The sequence below is a fragment of the Kryptolebias marmoratus genome, linkage group LG6, assembly GCF_001649575.2.
Source record: "Kryptolebias marmoratus isolate JLee-2015 linkage group LG6, ASM164957v2, whole genome shotgun sequence".
In the NCBI taxonomy this organism is placed as follows: domain Eukaryota; kingdom Metazoa; phylum Chordata; class Actinopteri; order Cyprinodontiformes; family Rivulidae; genus Kryptolebias; species Kryptolebias marmoratus.
Genome location: NC_051435.1, coordinates 23,001,202 through 23,018,099, shown reverse-complemented (window position 1 = coordinate 23,018,099; position 16,898 = coordinate 23,001,202). Strand labels below are relative to the sequence as shown.

The following is a 16,898-nucleotide window of genomic DNA, read 5'->3' as shown; positions in this document are numbered from 1 at the left end:
AGTCTGCTGACTCCTGAAGACACTCACACACACACCTACACAATATATACACAAACTAACTCATGGGCTTTCTTCAGGCTCATTCTAAACAAAGCAGAACATTTTTATAGCTTTTGAACTCTGACATCTTCTCTTATTTACATTAATAGGGACATCTTTGTTTGCTTTAGCACAAAAACACACTTACACACACACACACACTCATACATGAGAGAGGGACATTCCCTGGATACTTGTAAAGCGACATCACCAAACATTTTTTCACAATTACCAATATTAAGTCACATGCAGGATGTTTCACTTGTCTAATATTATTATTACTAAGTTTGTCTCAGTGCAATACAGGTGCCAGGAATTTGATTGTGGCTCTAAAAGCAATAACTGGTGGTGCTCAAGGAAAAACTGTTGTCCCGACGATAATGTATACAAAAAAGAAAACAAAAAAAAAGAAGAAGTCGCATTCAAAAAGTGTTGAAAATACTTGAGATTACTGAGGTTCAGTGGTGGGAAACAGTTTAAATAAATAATAAAAAACATAAAACTGAAAAGTGGTGTGTGCATATGTTCTACCCAACCTGCCACAAAAAGAAAAAAAAAAAGGTTTTTGTTTATTCTTCATGTCCGAACTGCTCCAACTCCTTCAGGTTGGATGGGTGCTGCTTGTCTGCTACTTGTCTTTTTTTTCCACAACTCTGACCAGTCTCCAAGTTCCTGCTGATTAATAGCATTCAATGAAGCCCAGCTCTGTGCAGCTTCTAGTGGTCTCAGATCCTCCTATTTTAACTCAAGTTGCATGACTTGAATCTGTTAAACAGCCTTGATCATTAGTTGTTACATTTCCAAACAACAGCTGAGTCATTTTCACCTGATATCCTACAACCTGCTGCGTTGAGCCCACCTGTATTGTGTTGCCTGCATGACTAATAAAAAACAAGCCAGCCGGTTTTAATCTGTGCGACACTCCTTGCTGTACGTGAGATTTGACACTCATTCGGTGGCAGGTATTCATTAACCCTTTAGTGAGCAGAAGCTGAAGGGGTCACAGGATGAAAAGGAGGCTCACAAATGTTGAAATTAGGCGGACAACAACAGGCAAAGGTTTCTTACATGAACCTAAAAAACAAATCAAACAGAAAAAAAAAACAAAAAACAAGTGGCTAAAGAAAAAACTTGGCATCCAGGGAACAGTCTTTGTGTAAACACAAATGTTCACAAAACTGCTGGTTCATAGCATGACTCACTACTTTGTCATCTCCCTGAAAACAAATATGTTGTCCACAATTATGCCTTCCTGTGGAATACCCTGTTTGGCTGACCTAACAATCCTGATTGGACATTTTGCAGTGAGGACATAGTCACACAACACTTCAGTGATGCAAACTGTGAGATGCCATAATTGTCATAGAAACTGCTTCATAATAATGGATGCCCATTACGAATGACAAATATCGTTTTGGTGAAATTAACCTGCATTCGTTTTGAATTCAAAGTATTTAATTACAAACACCTTCTAAGAGTCTTTGAGAGGTACTGTATAATTTATGCAACCATAAATGGGATCTCTTTTTTAATCTTACTTACTATAATAAGATTTTTTAAAAATGCACATTTTTTCAGCTGATAAGCTGTAAGAGTAACTGTACGCAAAGGGGTGTTTGAAGAATTGAACATAATTGTAAAAGTGACAAATATGTTGCAATAAAAATCTGGCAAATTCTGTGATTAGTCTGGGAAATAAGGTGTGTTAGTGGCGCCCAAATCATCACCCTTACACCACCATGCTTGCCAGTTGGTTTGAAGGGTTTGCACCAATATGCTGTGTTTGGATTTTGACAGATATCACACTGTGCATTGTGGGTAAACAGCTCCATGTTGGTCTCTTCTGTTTAAAGGGCATCACTACAGAAATCTTGTATTTTTTTTATCCCAATACATAAAACCTCTACTTTGAAAGAGAGTTAACATTTTAAAAATACTTGAATAACTAACTTTAAACAACAAAAGATAACTTGGTAAAACAAATCACTTCTAACACTTTAGCTAACATAACAAAAAACATTGCTGCAACAAATTTGTAACCTCTTTTTCATTTCCATGCAGGTAATAGAAACCACTGCATTAATCAGAAATAATTCAGTTATACTTATTCTTTAATGCTTAACCTAATCGGGAATTTTTTTAAAATATTTTCTTTTCTTTTTGCTTGCATTTAAAAAAGTTTGTTGGAATTTTTACAAGGTTTAACTTTTAAATTTAAAAAAATTGAAAGCACCATTTTCCAAATTGCCTTTTTACATTGCATTTTATAGTGGTGCAACAAAAAAAAACAGCTTCAAGAAGATGTCAAATTTATATCTTTTTGGCTTTTTTTTTAACACGAATCCAATCTTGATTAAACAGCGAGACGTTCAGTGACTGAAAAGCTCTTGTCAAGAGCTCTACAGACTGATTCGGTCAAGGTTTTAAAGCTAACACATAGCAGGCCTTTCACAAACATATGATGAAATGTGCATTTAACACACAGAGGTTAAAAGGTGACCAGCCCAGAGCACATTGTTTGAATAATTTACTGCTGCCCATTGAGAAAGTAGATGTTGCATGTTTTAGGACTTCTTGAGATCACCTGATTCGTGGCGATATCCTTAAACCCAACACTACTCTACAGATGACTCGTCAGTTTCCCAGATCTAGTTTGTCTCTCCTCTGCAGAAGAAGTCACGTTTAAGTTGATTTAAGAACTTCAAGTAGTGTAAAGTCCAGAATTGAATCATAAATTCCCTAATAAAAACAAAGAAAGTTTAGGTAAGGTTATTGTTTTTACTTGTTCAGTAATTGTTAAAAGTATAGTTAAAATAAAATATATGACATCAGGTCATTGCATGTCCAAATTGAAGACACCTCTAAGGATATATTTAAGCAGTTGAGGTAAGCTGAGACACTTACTGTCACTAACTCCCTCTGCTGTGTCAGACTAACGAGCTACAAGCTGAAGTCTGTAGCAGGGGTGTCAGACTCCAGTGTCCAGGAAGTTTAAGGTTTTTCTGCTCCAACACACCTGATTCAAATGGTTTAATTACCTCCTCACCAAATCATCAAGTTCTCCAGAAGCAGACGCAGAAGTCATTCATTTAAAGCAGGTGTTTTAGAGCAAGAGCACATCTGAAACATGCTGGAGAGCGGCCCCCGAGGGACGGAGTTTGACACGTGGGGTGTGCAGCTCTAAGTTAGACTAACTGCTTTTATTATTAGCCACTGTAAAGCACTGATGTTGAGGTTTTGTTCTGGTGTCCAGCGTTGTTTGAACGACAGTTTGATTCTGACAGGACTGACGAGCAAGCAGCAAGTCTGAGCAGACCGTACCATCCAGTACCATTCATTTTGCATTGTACTGTTATTTTGTGGGTCAAAAGCAGAACGGTTTGGGAACTTCTCATGTAGATTGTGTAGGTTGTAGCCAGTGTGAGGGAGAGCTAAAGAAAGGCTTATTCTTTGGTCAAATTAAGAAAATCAAAATGACTACAAGCATTAGAATTTATGCACTTGAAACTGATGGTAATAATGAAGTAATGGCACAAACCATTACACCAGTTGGTTGTCACAAAATCCAATAAAAATGACAAGATAAATATAAAATTTCATCTGCTTGCTAAAGGTTTTAACTTTAAAATAATTATTTTTATAGCCAAGTTAAACTGTCAACATGCAGTCAGTAAAAAAACAAAACATATTTTCTAATTCAATTTTTCCTCAAACTGCATTTTTTCCAGAATTTTGAGCTTTTGAGAATTTTTATGCAGCTTTTTTTTGCAAAATAATGGTATAATTGCTTCACATTATGTAAATAAATGACTCCTTACAAAAGATCGAAAATTGCTACTTCTCTTTTTTTTTAACAAACTGAGACGCACTCAACCTCAAATCAGACACAACGTGATTTCAATGAGAAGTCGTAATTTGCAACACAATATATATTTAGAGTGTGAATAACTAATTAAACAACACTGCTGTGATGTCATGTAACCTGAGTGAAGTTTTGGTTCTTATTATCCCAAAATGAAACAAGCAGTCAGTAAAATAAATAAATCTGTTGAAACAGAACAAACTGTTCGTGTTAAGTGTTTAGGTTGGCCAACATCTGTTACCAAACATCATTTTAAGGAACAACGGCCCAAGTCAGTAACTGAGGCTACACGCTTTTAAAATTACTTTTAAAGTTTATTCAAAGAAAAAAAGAAAGAGAAAAAAAAAATTCAGGAAAATACAAGACTTCCTGTCATACACAGAGAGGACATAAGTTAGAGAAGCATGGCAGAAACAGAGGATAAACACGTCGCCTCACATCCAAGCCTGCAGGGAACATTACTGCAAAACGTTTCCATGGTCGAGTAGCTTCATGTGAATACCTGAACTGAACAACATGTGTGTTCTTTATTGTTTTGTAAGTAGTGCGGTGTAAGGGAGGTGACAAAAACAAAACAAAACAAAAAAAAAAACAATAAATATCCAATAAAAACCAGGCTCAAAAAGCAGAAACATAGAATAAGATGCATTAAACATAAATATCGTGATGCACATTAGTGTAACAAAACATCGCCTCTGTAAACATTTTTTTCCACCTAAGGTGAGTGTAATAATATTAAACCACCGCAGTCACATATTTACGTGTACATAGATTTACGGAAACAACAAAAAAACTATTGTTAAGCTTCTCAACTAGCTCTAAAACTTAAGAATACACAATGCTTCAAGTTATAATTACTATTTTTTTTTTTTACTTTTTCAAAAGAAGAAGTGGTTCTCATAACAATAGGTTTACACGCTTTAATTGCTGCCCTCTTGGCACTTTTTCCAACTTTTAGCCTGCAAGTGGCGGCTTTTATTCCACAAGAAATCGCCTTAGTTTAGCTCATTAACAATATTGATCAAAACCACAATTTTTGTCACAAAGTCAGTACAGCCACTCATCAAGGCCTTGATGCGATTAGAGACACACGGTGGATACTATTGCACACACAGACCTCGGACACCAGCTTCTCCATACATGTGAAGCAACAGAAACTAAATGAGTAAGGTTTTAAAGAGCAAAAGCTCATGTTACCTTCGAGGGTGGGGTGGGGGGGCACCCAAGGTAAACATGTCTGCGTCCTGACAAAAAAACATGTTTGAACATGAAGTCAGAGCACAAATCAGATTCTCCTTTGCCCCCTTGTATTGGATGAAAACGTGCAATCTTTTAGAGTCTGTGGAAATGGAGGAAAGTCCAGCTGAAGGAGATGAGAGCTGTAGTTGGTGCTCAGTCTTGTAAAGCTGGAGCAGGACAAGGGTTTGTGGGCGCAAAAGACAAAATAATTCAATTCTGTCCCAGAAAAAAACAAAAACAAAAACAAAAAAAAAAGGGGGGGGTTGTCTTCAGGTTCATTACAAACAGCGTGGAAAAGCTCTGCTCCGTGTCGTCGGTTTAAAAAACACTTCATCACAGAAATACTGAGTGTGACTTGTGAATTACAGTTTTTAGGTTTCACGTAAAAAACTAAAGCAAGCAGGGTGCCTGAAACACTATCGATTTGCTTCCACGTACATTAATTACCACAGTTGCAGAAAAGGAAAATATCTACACCTGACGCAGAGGCTCCGCTGTCGCAGCTTTTAATCATCTCAGCTGGAAATTGAACATCTAGGATCGATCAAGTGTGACAAGACACACAGCAGAAAACAAACATAAAGAATCATCATCTCATGCCTTGGACCACCAAGCAGTTAATAAGTCTTTCTACATTCTGGACTCTTAGTGCAGTAGTTACATACAAATAATAGAAATGAACGGTGAAGTGAGGCGAAAGAAGGAAAGATGGAAGAAAGAAGTCCGCCTCCTGTGCTGAAACAAACCTGCTGACCGTGCGTTTTCCTCTCTGCCATGGAAATCGCCACTGACACTGAACTCTCCAACCGCACACACACTCACATGCTAAAATCGTCCTCTAAGTTTTCCACTCCGTTATCACGTTGTTCCACATAATATCTAACTATTCACAGCAGCTCACATTTTATGAGAGGAGCTGAGCTGCCATGATTGACAGCTAAGGGTGCAGAGTGTGAACCTAACTGTACATGGACACGTTGGATTTATTTCACTTTTAGGATCCAAGCCGCACTGCTTCTTTACATATGACTGGCTCTTTTCAGAATAAAGCATTAAGCAGGCAAACTATGGACTGCTGAAGGAAACGTTAAAAATAAAGTAACTCCACATTATCACACTTATCTTCAAGGAATAATAAGAATTAAAAATAAAATACTCATTTCAAACCAGTTCTTTATTTCTATTAAAGCACCTGTCTATATTTCCCTCCATAAATCAACCTCCCTGCTAAGTCCTTTCAGTCCCTCAGTCACGTCATGACGACCCTGCCACCTGCTCGTCCCTCCTGCACCAGAAATTTACAATCCACCCCTCTAACCAACGTTTTAGCAGTGATACGACAGACTCTGACCAACTCTGTAAAAACCCTCTGAGGGTGAAAAGCTGAACCCCTGTAAAAGAGGCAGACCTGCAGAAAGCAGCAGTAGAAGAAATGATAAAAGTAGCACAAAGACCTCGAGCTCACAGAGCAGCTCGTGAGAACAGAAATGTTGAAGAGGTACAAAACGGACCCGATCTGACAAGCACCAAGAAAAACAAAACATCTGCCCTCCTTTCTTAAATTCACATTTGATTTCTTTCCTTGAATACATGAACCATTGTTTTAATTTTGCGCACGAGTCATCACATCAGGTGTTCTAGCGGTTTGACTGATCTGGTCGTCACAGGTCGGCCCGAAGCTCGGTCGCAGAAAAGCAGCAACAAACAGGGCCTGTTGCTTCAAAGGGCCGGTTGGTTGTCGTGTTGGTTCTCGGTTTGGTCGTCCGACGGTTGACAAAGCATCAGCGGTGGGTTCTGAGGTCCAGTGTTTGCGAGGTGTGGGAGGGTGGGGAGGTTTCCAAATGAGAAGGACGAGTTGGAGGAGGAAGAGGAGGGCAGGGCGTGGACCTCTACCAGCTGAGCAGGTTGCTTCGGCCCAAAGTCATAAAGTAAACCTGGCTGGAGCCTCCGGGCCGAACAGAGGCGAAAAACACCTGAAGAAGAGACACAGACAAGTCTTTAACTGCAGCTAGAAGAACCTGTCACTTTATAACTCGAATTACTGACAAATACAAGAAAATCTTAAATGTGTTTTTTTTTAAATAATGTTAAAATGGCAAAAAGCTTTTCTACCATTTCTCATATGAGCCATCAAAAAGCATAAATCACAAAAAACGTATAATATTCCTCCGTACAGGATGTAATGTCCAGAAAAGAGAGAAGAGAAACTTAAGCAACTTGAGGTTACTTCTTCAACACAAGCTGAACAACTAGAGAATGACTTCAGTTTCAGTTATATCTGACATGTTTAGGGACAGTCAAAGGTCGGCCCGAAGCTGAGGGTTTAAACACTGGACCAGCTGTTTTTAGGTTAACATCTTTCTTCCCCACCTATACGGTTCATTTTTATGTAAAAAGTTATCTCTAAGAACTCAAAATCTGCAAGAATTGTTCCTGCAGACAAACTGTTAAGAACCTCATTTCATCCACTCAGATGTACTGTTAAAACTCAAGATGGAAGTCTCACCTTGTCGTTTCTTTCGCAAAGGAACTTAAGTCTTTGGGCTCTCTTGTGCATGAACACGCCGTCCAGATGGCCCGTCTCCACTGAGCGGATCTCTATGGCCTTCTCCCCCCATCCCATAATCTGATTGGAGCGAATGTAGGCTGGAGAGAGGCGTACAAGTTATAATAATGTTTCAAAAGAAAACATCCCTCCATTCAGTCATCCCATCATATATTATGAAGGTGGCACACAATATACACTCAGGAACAAAAAAAAAAGTTAAGCACCCAGACAGATATCAGATGGGTAACACTACGGACACGCTGCTGGTCCCACATCAGGAGGGTGTGGCACCCCCTCAGGCCTGGATACAAGCGGCGATTTAATGCAGAACAGAGTCATAAAGTCGTTATATGCTCTCTTGAAAAAGGTCATCCCACAGCTGATGTAAATAACCTTCAAGACCCAGCAGATTAGAACTGGGTGTACATCAGAGCTGATCCCACACGTCTGACAGGTGAGACATGGCTGGCAGCCTGGGACCTGGCAGACCACAGACACATGCTGGAACCGCCTGGCTGAAAGACCATATCAGGGTGCCGTCTCCAGAGGTGTAAGATGTTACTTATGTGATGCTGTGGCATCAGGCTCCCCCAAATCATTAGCAGAGTTGACCTGAAGTCAGACTCTATGCCTCCCCACACCTTGAAGTTACACAAGTGTGTCTCTCCACAACACTAACATATTGGTTCTTTTCTCTTGAGGCCACCATCCATGCACACAGTGATCATCCGTGGTAATACAAAACCAAGATTCAACTCTGGATGTGACACAATGCAACTTGTCATCAGTCCATGCCTAGATGGACTGATGACATCATATTAACATGTGTTGTGGCTGATCCAGGCACAAGAGGACAGCTGTAAGTACAACATCTCAGTTACCTGCTCTACCAGTTGATGCACACGCAGCCATGACGCGCAGTGGACTGTCAGTCAGTAACAAACGGTGACAGCAATTCTGCTGCTGTCTTTGTAAAAAAATACAATAGCTTCAGACTTCTGAACTATAATATTATTTTGACACAGACGTGGTCCAGAGTGATTTGAGTCATATTTTTGTGAAGGTATTTGCATAATTCCTGGTGGGCTTAATTACCTAACAGATGTAATAATAGAAAAATAAAGGAGCTTAACATGATTAGTGACTTCACAGAGCTCAGTGTCCGAGCAAAAGATGAGGACTTTAACCTGAAAAATCCACCACCCGTCTGTTGCTGACATCCAGGTACTGACTGTGCTCAGACTACCAAATGTATTCAGATATAAGCGTTTCAGACCACGTCAGAAGATGGTTTCATTAGAAGACGTCTTCGGTGCATTTTGAGGCGAGCCACACTTGTATTTGACTCCATCCAGATGCAGTCAGATCACCCAGGATGGATGTCAGTGACAGGTCTGAACAGGGTCCCAGTTACAGCACCATTCCAAAAGTAGTAGCTAGGCACATCCGACAACTACCTGATAACACTACGGCTCCACTCGTGATGTCACCACTTCTGCTCTCTGGCGCCCACTTTAGGCATGGCAGGGCCTTGCAAATCAAGTTTTGTGCACACACACCCATCACCGCTCTGCATGTGGACCAAATTACACCAAAACCAAACCACTGTCTGCTGGTGCCTAACCTACTTGTCAACGAGTGCATTAAGGTAAATGCTGTGTGAATAAAATGAAAACTCTAACGTGTCACAAATACTTTTGAGTGTATAATAACTAAGTTACGTATCTGAGGAAATTATAAGCAATACAAAATTCAGTTCCCATTCGTTGATAACGATGTAATGTTATAAGTTGTTGCTATGTTTGTGTAACCTCTGCCTAAATGACTCACCCACTGAGGTGGGCATCTCCCCCCACTGTAGCACCACATCCTTGGTGATGCGCCCGTATGTGTTGACGTAAACGCCCTCGTCCTCGTAGCACACCAGCAGTTCAATGCCATCAGTGTTGGGCAGGATGATGATGGCGTGAGGCTGGATGTTGGTCTGAATCTGGAGATATCAAACCAAACTACATTATAAAATGACTTGTCTATGATTGTTTGTGTGCATTTAGTCAAAGCATCCCCCTAACATGGCATGTCCCTTCAACAGAACTGATTTGGATAATTGTTTAAGGCAATCATGACACTCACCGTAGCAAATATGTAACTTAAAGGAGTAGTTCAGATCTTTTAAAGTAGGATTCTGTGTTATAAACAAATAATTTCTAACCAATTGAAGATAGTTGTTTGAGTGATTCTGTTCGGAGAAATTAAGTTTATGTCTGTTCAGACGGATGAGCTAATAGCTAGTTTAAATGGAGCAAAGACCAAAGTGATCCATCCATCCATCCATCACTGCTTATCCTTTGTTGGGACCAAGAGAGAAACCCAAACATCATCTAGCAAGTTCTGGATCTGCCCCGAGGTCTCTTCCTAGTGGAGCATCAAATGCCTGAACCACCTCAAGCTTATTTATAAACCTTTAAATTGCCTTTTAAAACCTTTAAATTCAGATTCACATTGTATGTTTTTTATAGAATACACCAGTTTTTAATAGATGCAGTTAATTGCTTCTATTTGCATTAACAAACAACCAGAAAAATCAATGAAAATAATCACAAATCCTCAATCCTGTCAGGATTAATCTCTGTTTCTTCAAACTGAGAATGTTCAAAGAGCTATCTACAACATGTCACCTTACCTTTTCACAAAACCTCACTTCAAATGAGCTGAACTACTCCTTTAAACTGCAAAGTAACATTTAACATGCAGAGCAAACCTGCACATTGAGCTACGTTGGTGTGATCTTACATGCGTCGGCAGGTAGATGTCGTACACTGCCCCAGAGTCGACATCAACAGCGTGAAAGCCATTGCACGAGCCATAGATGACCTTTAACCTTTGACCCTCCTCCACAGTCAGGTCGACCAGGAGGGGCTTGTGAACCAAGTCACCGAAAGACTGAAGAGTGGAGATTAGAAAATATAATGAGAATTCTTGACAGTCAGTAAGCAAAAATCTGACATGAATACATTTTTATAAGGAAGTAAAGTTTATTTCTGAAACACATTTCTCAGATAAACGTCACAAAGTGACAATACCTACAATAAAATACACCAAGGCAAAGATTATCACACAGTGAACAGCAATAAAAGGTTAAACTACACTTCTCACCTATAAACAAAACTTGGATTAAGTAAAGTCTTAATTTATTTCTTCTAACATTTACCTTGAAGGCCATGAATTTGTGGTAAGGTTTCGGGGCCCAGGCATAGACCTCCACTGAGTTCTTCAGAGCCAGAACCAAGAACTTGATCCTCTCGTATTTCACTAGCAAAATTCAAATATAAAGAAAAAAAGAAAAAACACAAAAAAGCACAGTTGTGATGAGAGTTGGAAACCTTGATAAGTCTTGTTGGTAGGTTTGAGCTTTTCCTTTTCAGACAGACTTGTGACAGATTTATGTTGGAGGTGAAAAAACTGTAACAGAATCACCAAACCTATTTCCAGCGAGTGATTATGGACAACAACCTGCTGCAAAAATGAAAACATCTCAGCCTTTTACATCACATTGACCCACAATGAAAGAGAGACTGTTGACTTAATCCAGGGGTCCATTATTTGTGTAAAGAATCAAGTGTAGCTGAAGCTAACAGCATGTGTACAGATTATCAGAAGTAACAGTAGTTAATTTGTTGAATTAAAACTCTCAATACTGATAAATCTGGATAAAATTGTTACCATCTACTAAATTTTATAGAATTTTAAAAGAATGCTAATATTTAATCTTTTAAAACTTTGTAAGTTTCACAACAGTCATATTATGAAAGATATTATGAAAAGCTTCCCAGAAGTGTTACAGCTAGCTGCTACTGCTGCTTGGACTTGCAAATCAGCAGAATTTCATGTAAATAACTGGGTAATGCAAAACCGATGGTGATGTCAAAGTTTCTAAAATAGCACTTTCATGAACCGCTAGAAAATTTTATTTTAAAGACCTCAGACATCCACTTCAGACTGGAATTCTCCAAATTAAAAACGTTAAAAGAATAATGTGCAACAAGTAAAAAAAAGTAACTGTTTGTAACTTTTCCATATAAACCCACTTTAAACAGCTGAACAATCTTTGAGAACTTTTAAGTTGAAGCACCAGTGGTCATATTAGTGTAAAAATCAGACCCAGGTAGTAAAATAAAGATTTAATTTGAAAAACATTTTTGTTAGAATTGTAGTTATATTGAGTCTCTACAAATCTTTAAAACTTAACAATTACCAGATGAAATAAATGCTGCTCAGCTGGTTACAGAGTGAAGTTTTAACCGGGGTTCAGTTTTTTTACTTTGTATTGTTTTAGAAAGTTCAAAATTTGAACATTTCTCCCCTGAAAGCTGCTCTAACGCCTCTTAGGAATTCTGTTCTTTCCAAAACTGTCAGAAAAATAAAAAATGATGAACGTGCAAGAATTTATTTTGTCAATGAGAAACCAGTTTCTCGACTGACACCTTCAGTCAGTGGAGTGGAGTTTCCAACAGGAAGTGCTCATCTCTGCTCAGTGGCACTAAAATCACCAAGGACATTCTGAGTTTTAGACAGGACAGTGTAGTTCCATGTCTGTCTGATTGCCCTACTTGTATCATTACCTAACCAAGGGCTTTCCTTCCATAGTTTATCAATGACATGCTTCTCTCATACACGCAAATCTCCCTCTGTATCAGACTGAGTTTATAAACTCGGAGTCCCCAATTTGTATTCACATGTAGTCTGATGGGAAAGTGATTGAAAAAAAAAAGTTTGGGGAGATTAAATGCACCAAATCTTCCTGACTTGAGTAAATTTTCAGTTATTGTGTTGGGAACATGGTGCCATGTGTAGAGCAATGGCTTTTCAGCAGCATTTTAAATACGTGGGAGTCACAGGTGTTGTGTTGTGTGTGCTGCTGCTGGTAAACCTTGTAGAACTGACTACTCAAGGTTATAAAAAAAAATCAGCTGGTTCTAGTCATAATGATTTTGTTCAAGGGTCCTTTCATGCTGTGTTAAAACCTTGCTAGGATGTAAAAAAATCAGCCAGAACGTGGACGGTCTTTGTAGGGCCTCTGCAAGGTCCTCAGGCAGGGTTTAAGAGCTCTTCATTGTGCGTGATAAACCGTGATAGATCCACAATGGGTCTGAGCATGCACAAGTATTCTGAGGTTGTGATTTATCATCAAAGGTGGCATCATATCAATATCCTGGGTGGAGCGTGGGGCAACACCCACCTGCAAGGCTCGATTGCTGAAAATTTAAAGCAGCATTAACCATATTGGCCTCATTTTTAGGCTACGGCTGGGACACATTCATGGAAACAACCTAGCTCAGACGTGACACCCATGGCTGCATTCTGACATGGTCTGGAAGAGTTGTGCCAGGGCAGGGGTATAGAGTAATGTGAGAACACAAGAGAGCATGTCGGAGATGTGGAAAATAGCAGGACAAACGTATTTAGCAATTTTTAAGAGTGAAGCAGCTGCATGACAGCACATTCACACTGAAGGAGGATTTCTACATTTGCTGTGATTTAGACATTTTCTAATGGGTTGTGAAGAAAGCAGTTGGATCATCATCCAGTGTGAAGGGGGCCTAACAGAACTGCACACTGGACACACCGTTATGATTAGGTTTGGTGTTCTGGTGTAACATCTTAAGAAAACTCTGACTTTATACAAACTCCTTACATTTTATTCTTCCTCACAAGTCAGTTTTTTATGGATGATAAACACCACACCTGCACCTGTGAGCCATTTTTGTCCCTTTCACAAGGTTGTCATCAGTGACTAAATGGTGACTTTAACAGATCCATAAAGTCCTTAATGTTACTTATGCTTAAAAACTTTGTAACTACAAGGTCTGCGTCTCATATCACTGAGGCACACAAGCGTCTACACATAATCAGAGGTAACTTTAGCATATCTATAGTATTTAAAGCTATTAATCAGTCAAATCCAAAATATTTCCAATGCTTCGTGCAGTATAACCTACCAACTTTGTAATGAACAGCGCCTTCCAGATCTCCTACAGTGGTCCAACCCTGTTTCTTCTCCACCTCTGGGTCATTGTGCAGGATCTTGTTCCTCAGCCAGGACAGGTAGTACACTCGCAGCTTGTTCTTTTTACCTAAAGAGCAATTATTGTTCTGCATCAAGCAAACAAAACAGCTATAACCACACTGTTGTTTGGCCAAACCAAGCTGAAGGGAGAAACAGTAAAACTCGTGGAAAGCGAGCAACTACACGGGAGCTTTTTTGCAGACGAGAAGATATTAGAACTAAACATGTCATCAGCTGTCATTTTCTGTGTGTGTGTTTAAGCAGGCAGACAGTTACTGTATATTTGGTCAAAATGAACCAAATAAAGAAAAACAGGACTGTAACTAAAGCACATTATGGTGGCACTCAAACAGAAGCTGCCTCTCTCCACCAAAAAAATTCCCTGAACAAGATTTTCTAAGAGCCAAGTTGCGTCAAATCACATGTGTTTAATGTGTAAAGGTGTTTTTTTTTTTTTTTCTCCTGGCAATCTGATTACATAAGAGGAGAAATTGTTTTTCCCGACAAACGCGGTCTGGCATGCTGAAAAACTATTCGTGACGGGTTTTTTTTTTTTACGTGTCGACTATGCAAACGAGTTTTGTGGAGGGAAACGGACGAGTGTGCAACGTTGTAGCGTTTCCTTCCATCATGGAAAGCTCAAGCGTGTGTCAGTATTACACAGTGTTCGCACACAACAGCAGCGCTTTACTCAACATCCGCTTCACTCAAAATATGTTGTGACACACATCAGAGCACTGCTTGTGTCTGAGAGTTATTGAGAAAGAGGAGAAGTAGGAATGCAGAGACACTTTCAGTCTGAGAAATACTGATTTTGATCAGTCTGGAACTCAGGTGTGTGTGTGTGTGTGTGTACATATTAAGATGCTGTACGTTTTCAAAAACTTCAGCTAATTATCGCCCAATGCCAAAGGGCAAAAGGTGAGCGATAATGCAAAATTTCTCCTGAACCACTAGATGGAGTTTAATGAAACTCTCAGAAAGTGATGACCAGATGCACACCTACAACCGATTACCTTTTGGAATCAATTCAAGATGACCGCCACAGCTAATCAGCCTTAGCAAACACAAAAATAGCTACAGCATAACTTAGTGAATTTTACAGATCTTGAGTGAAAAATTTGTAGCTGACAGTTATTCACAATATATACTTTAAGCGCTAACTGATCACGTGACTTTTGAGATACTTAGTAAGATTCTGTGCCTCATTAATTTTTAAGATCTAACCAAACTGGCTCCACACTGTTATTTTTCAACATAAGATGATCTTAATTTGATTCTGGCATGAAAGGCAGCAGGCATCAATATGCATTTTTTAAAAGAAATGCTAGGTTTTTAATTTTGTTTGCATTTGCAGAACGGTTTTGTCACAAAGAGAAGTAGATTGGACCAAAAAAAAAGAAAAAAAAAAGAAAAGAAACTTGACAAAACTCAATCATAAAAAAGAAGAAGTGAAACTGGTCTTATAGGTCAGTCTGTCCCAACACCCCACTTATTTATCAGACGGGGAACATTTAGCTTCCTAAATTGTTAGATGTATAATAGCATGGCTCTCTGTATGTGTAGGTGTGTCTGTACCTGAAATAGTGACGAGGACGTTGAGCCCCTCCAGAACGTCCATCTGCTGGAAGCGCCGTCGGTTGATCAGAGGGTAAACTTTTCCCTGACCACTGCGATCCAACAGCATCAACCCGCTCTCTGTTCCCACCAACAGATTCACTCCTACACACACACACACAGACACAAATACTGCATATATTATGTGGTAAAAACACAGGATCTCGTTCAAAACAAACAAAAAAATGACTGCACATCTTTGGGTCAGGAGGGCAGACGGATTAGTACATTCAAAGAAGCAAAGCAGCACTCCTGTATGCTGTTGAGGTTTGTTTTCCCCCGAAACAAATAGCTTAAACAGTTTATGTGGCAAAAGGTTTGCAAACCTGTTTAAGTTGGACATTTTATGTTTCACTATCTATGTGTAAAAAAACAAGGCTGCCAGACTCCAGCTCTGTATGAAACTGAGAACTTTTTTGTTTGACATTTCTGTCCTTTGGATCAAGGTTTGTTTATTCAGACTTGTTCATGTTTTTACAGAGGAAACATATCATGAGATGAACAGTATTTATAACAGAACACAATTGTCATCTAGATTATACCTGGAGTTTCATCAATCATCAGGCGAATAGTTCAAAAAATTCAAAATAAACAGGAAGTGGTTGCTTGACCAATCACATCAAAACAAGCTGCCAAATCAAATCAAATTCATTCCTATAGCACTTTTAAAAAACAGCTGCAGTTGACCAAAGAGCTGCACACAAAAAAATAATTAGTAAAAAGATCAAGTTACCATTAAAACAAACAAAAATGAAAACAAGTGAATATTGGTAAGACACAAAAACCATTAAAAATGAAGCAAAATATGTCATATGTCATATATTCTTCTGTAGTTGTGTAAATATTATATTAAGCCCAATTAATTATATTAGGTCTTCATGTTAATTGAAATTGCACTTTAGGATGTGTTTTATAGTACTGCTTCATCAAATACCTTCACTGAACTCACCAAGGGGTGAACTGATATTAATTTATTTTGGTGCATTTTTCAAATTTTGATGAAGAGTTTTTATTATTTATATGTATTTTTTGTAAATGTGCTTGTGAATGAGTTGTAGCACTTTAAGTCATTTATGACTTTTTGATGTGATATGTCAAACCCTCACGTCCACTTCCTGTTTAGGGTCATATTGTGAATTTTGTAGTTTTTGCCTGATAAAGTTCTACTTACAGAAATGTTGCAAGTGTCAAGTTTTGACAGTGTGTGAGTGGCGTCCTTTTGCTTCTTTAAAATCCCAGTCCCAATTCAGTTCATTAAGTGTATCTGGGATTATTTGGTGTTATGGACCTTTTGCATGAATTGGGCTTTGCTATAGGACTTGTACATAACACCCAATAAAATCTGTAATATACAGGTGCTGGTCATAAAATTAGAATATAATGAAAAAGTAGATTGATTTCAGTAATTCCATTTAAAAAGTGAAACTTGTATATTATATTCATACATTACATACAAACTCATATATTTCAAATGTTTATTTCATTTAATTTTGATGATTACAAATGACAACAAATGAAAATCTCAA

At 38.7% G+C, this 16,898-nt stretch overlaps 1 protein-coding gene across 5 annotated transcripts in view; it reads right to left on the bottom strand.

Annotated features, from left to right (window-relative positions):
- Positions 1-4,194: 4,194 nt before the first annotated feature.
- LOC108244197 (mitogen-activated protein kinase kinase kinase kinase 4) overlaps positions 4,195-16,898 on the bottom strand; it is a 109,618-nt gene continuing 96,914 nt past the window's right edge. For all 5 annotated transcript variants that reach the window (XM_017430161.3, XM_017430164.3, XM_017430162.3 and 2 more), the window contains 7 exons: positions 15,334-15,477; positions 13,688-13,822; positions 10,900-11,000; positions 10,482-10,631; positions 9,519-9,678; positions 7,647-7,786; positions 4,195-7,113 (listed from right to left, as the gene is read on the bottom strand). In XM_017430161.3, the coding sequence (XP_017285650.1) occupies positions 7,030-7,113; positions 7,647-7,786; positions 9,519-9,678; positions 10,482-10,631; positions 10,900-11,000; positions 13,688-13,822; positions 15,334-15,477 (914 nt within the window). In that variant the 3' untranslated portion in view covers positions 4,195-7,029. The remainder of the gene's footprint in view (positions 7,114-7,646; positions 7,787-9,518; positions 9,679-10,481; positions 10,632-10,899; positions 11,001-13,687; positions 13,823-15,333; positions 15,478-16,898) is intronic.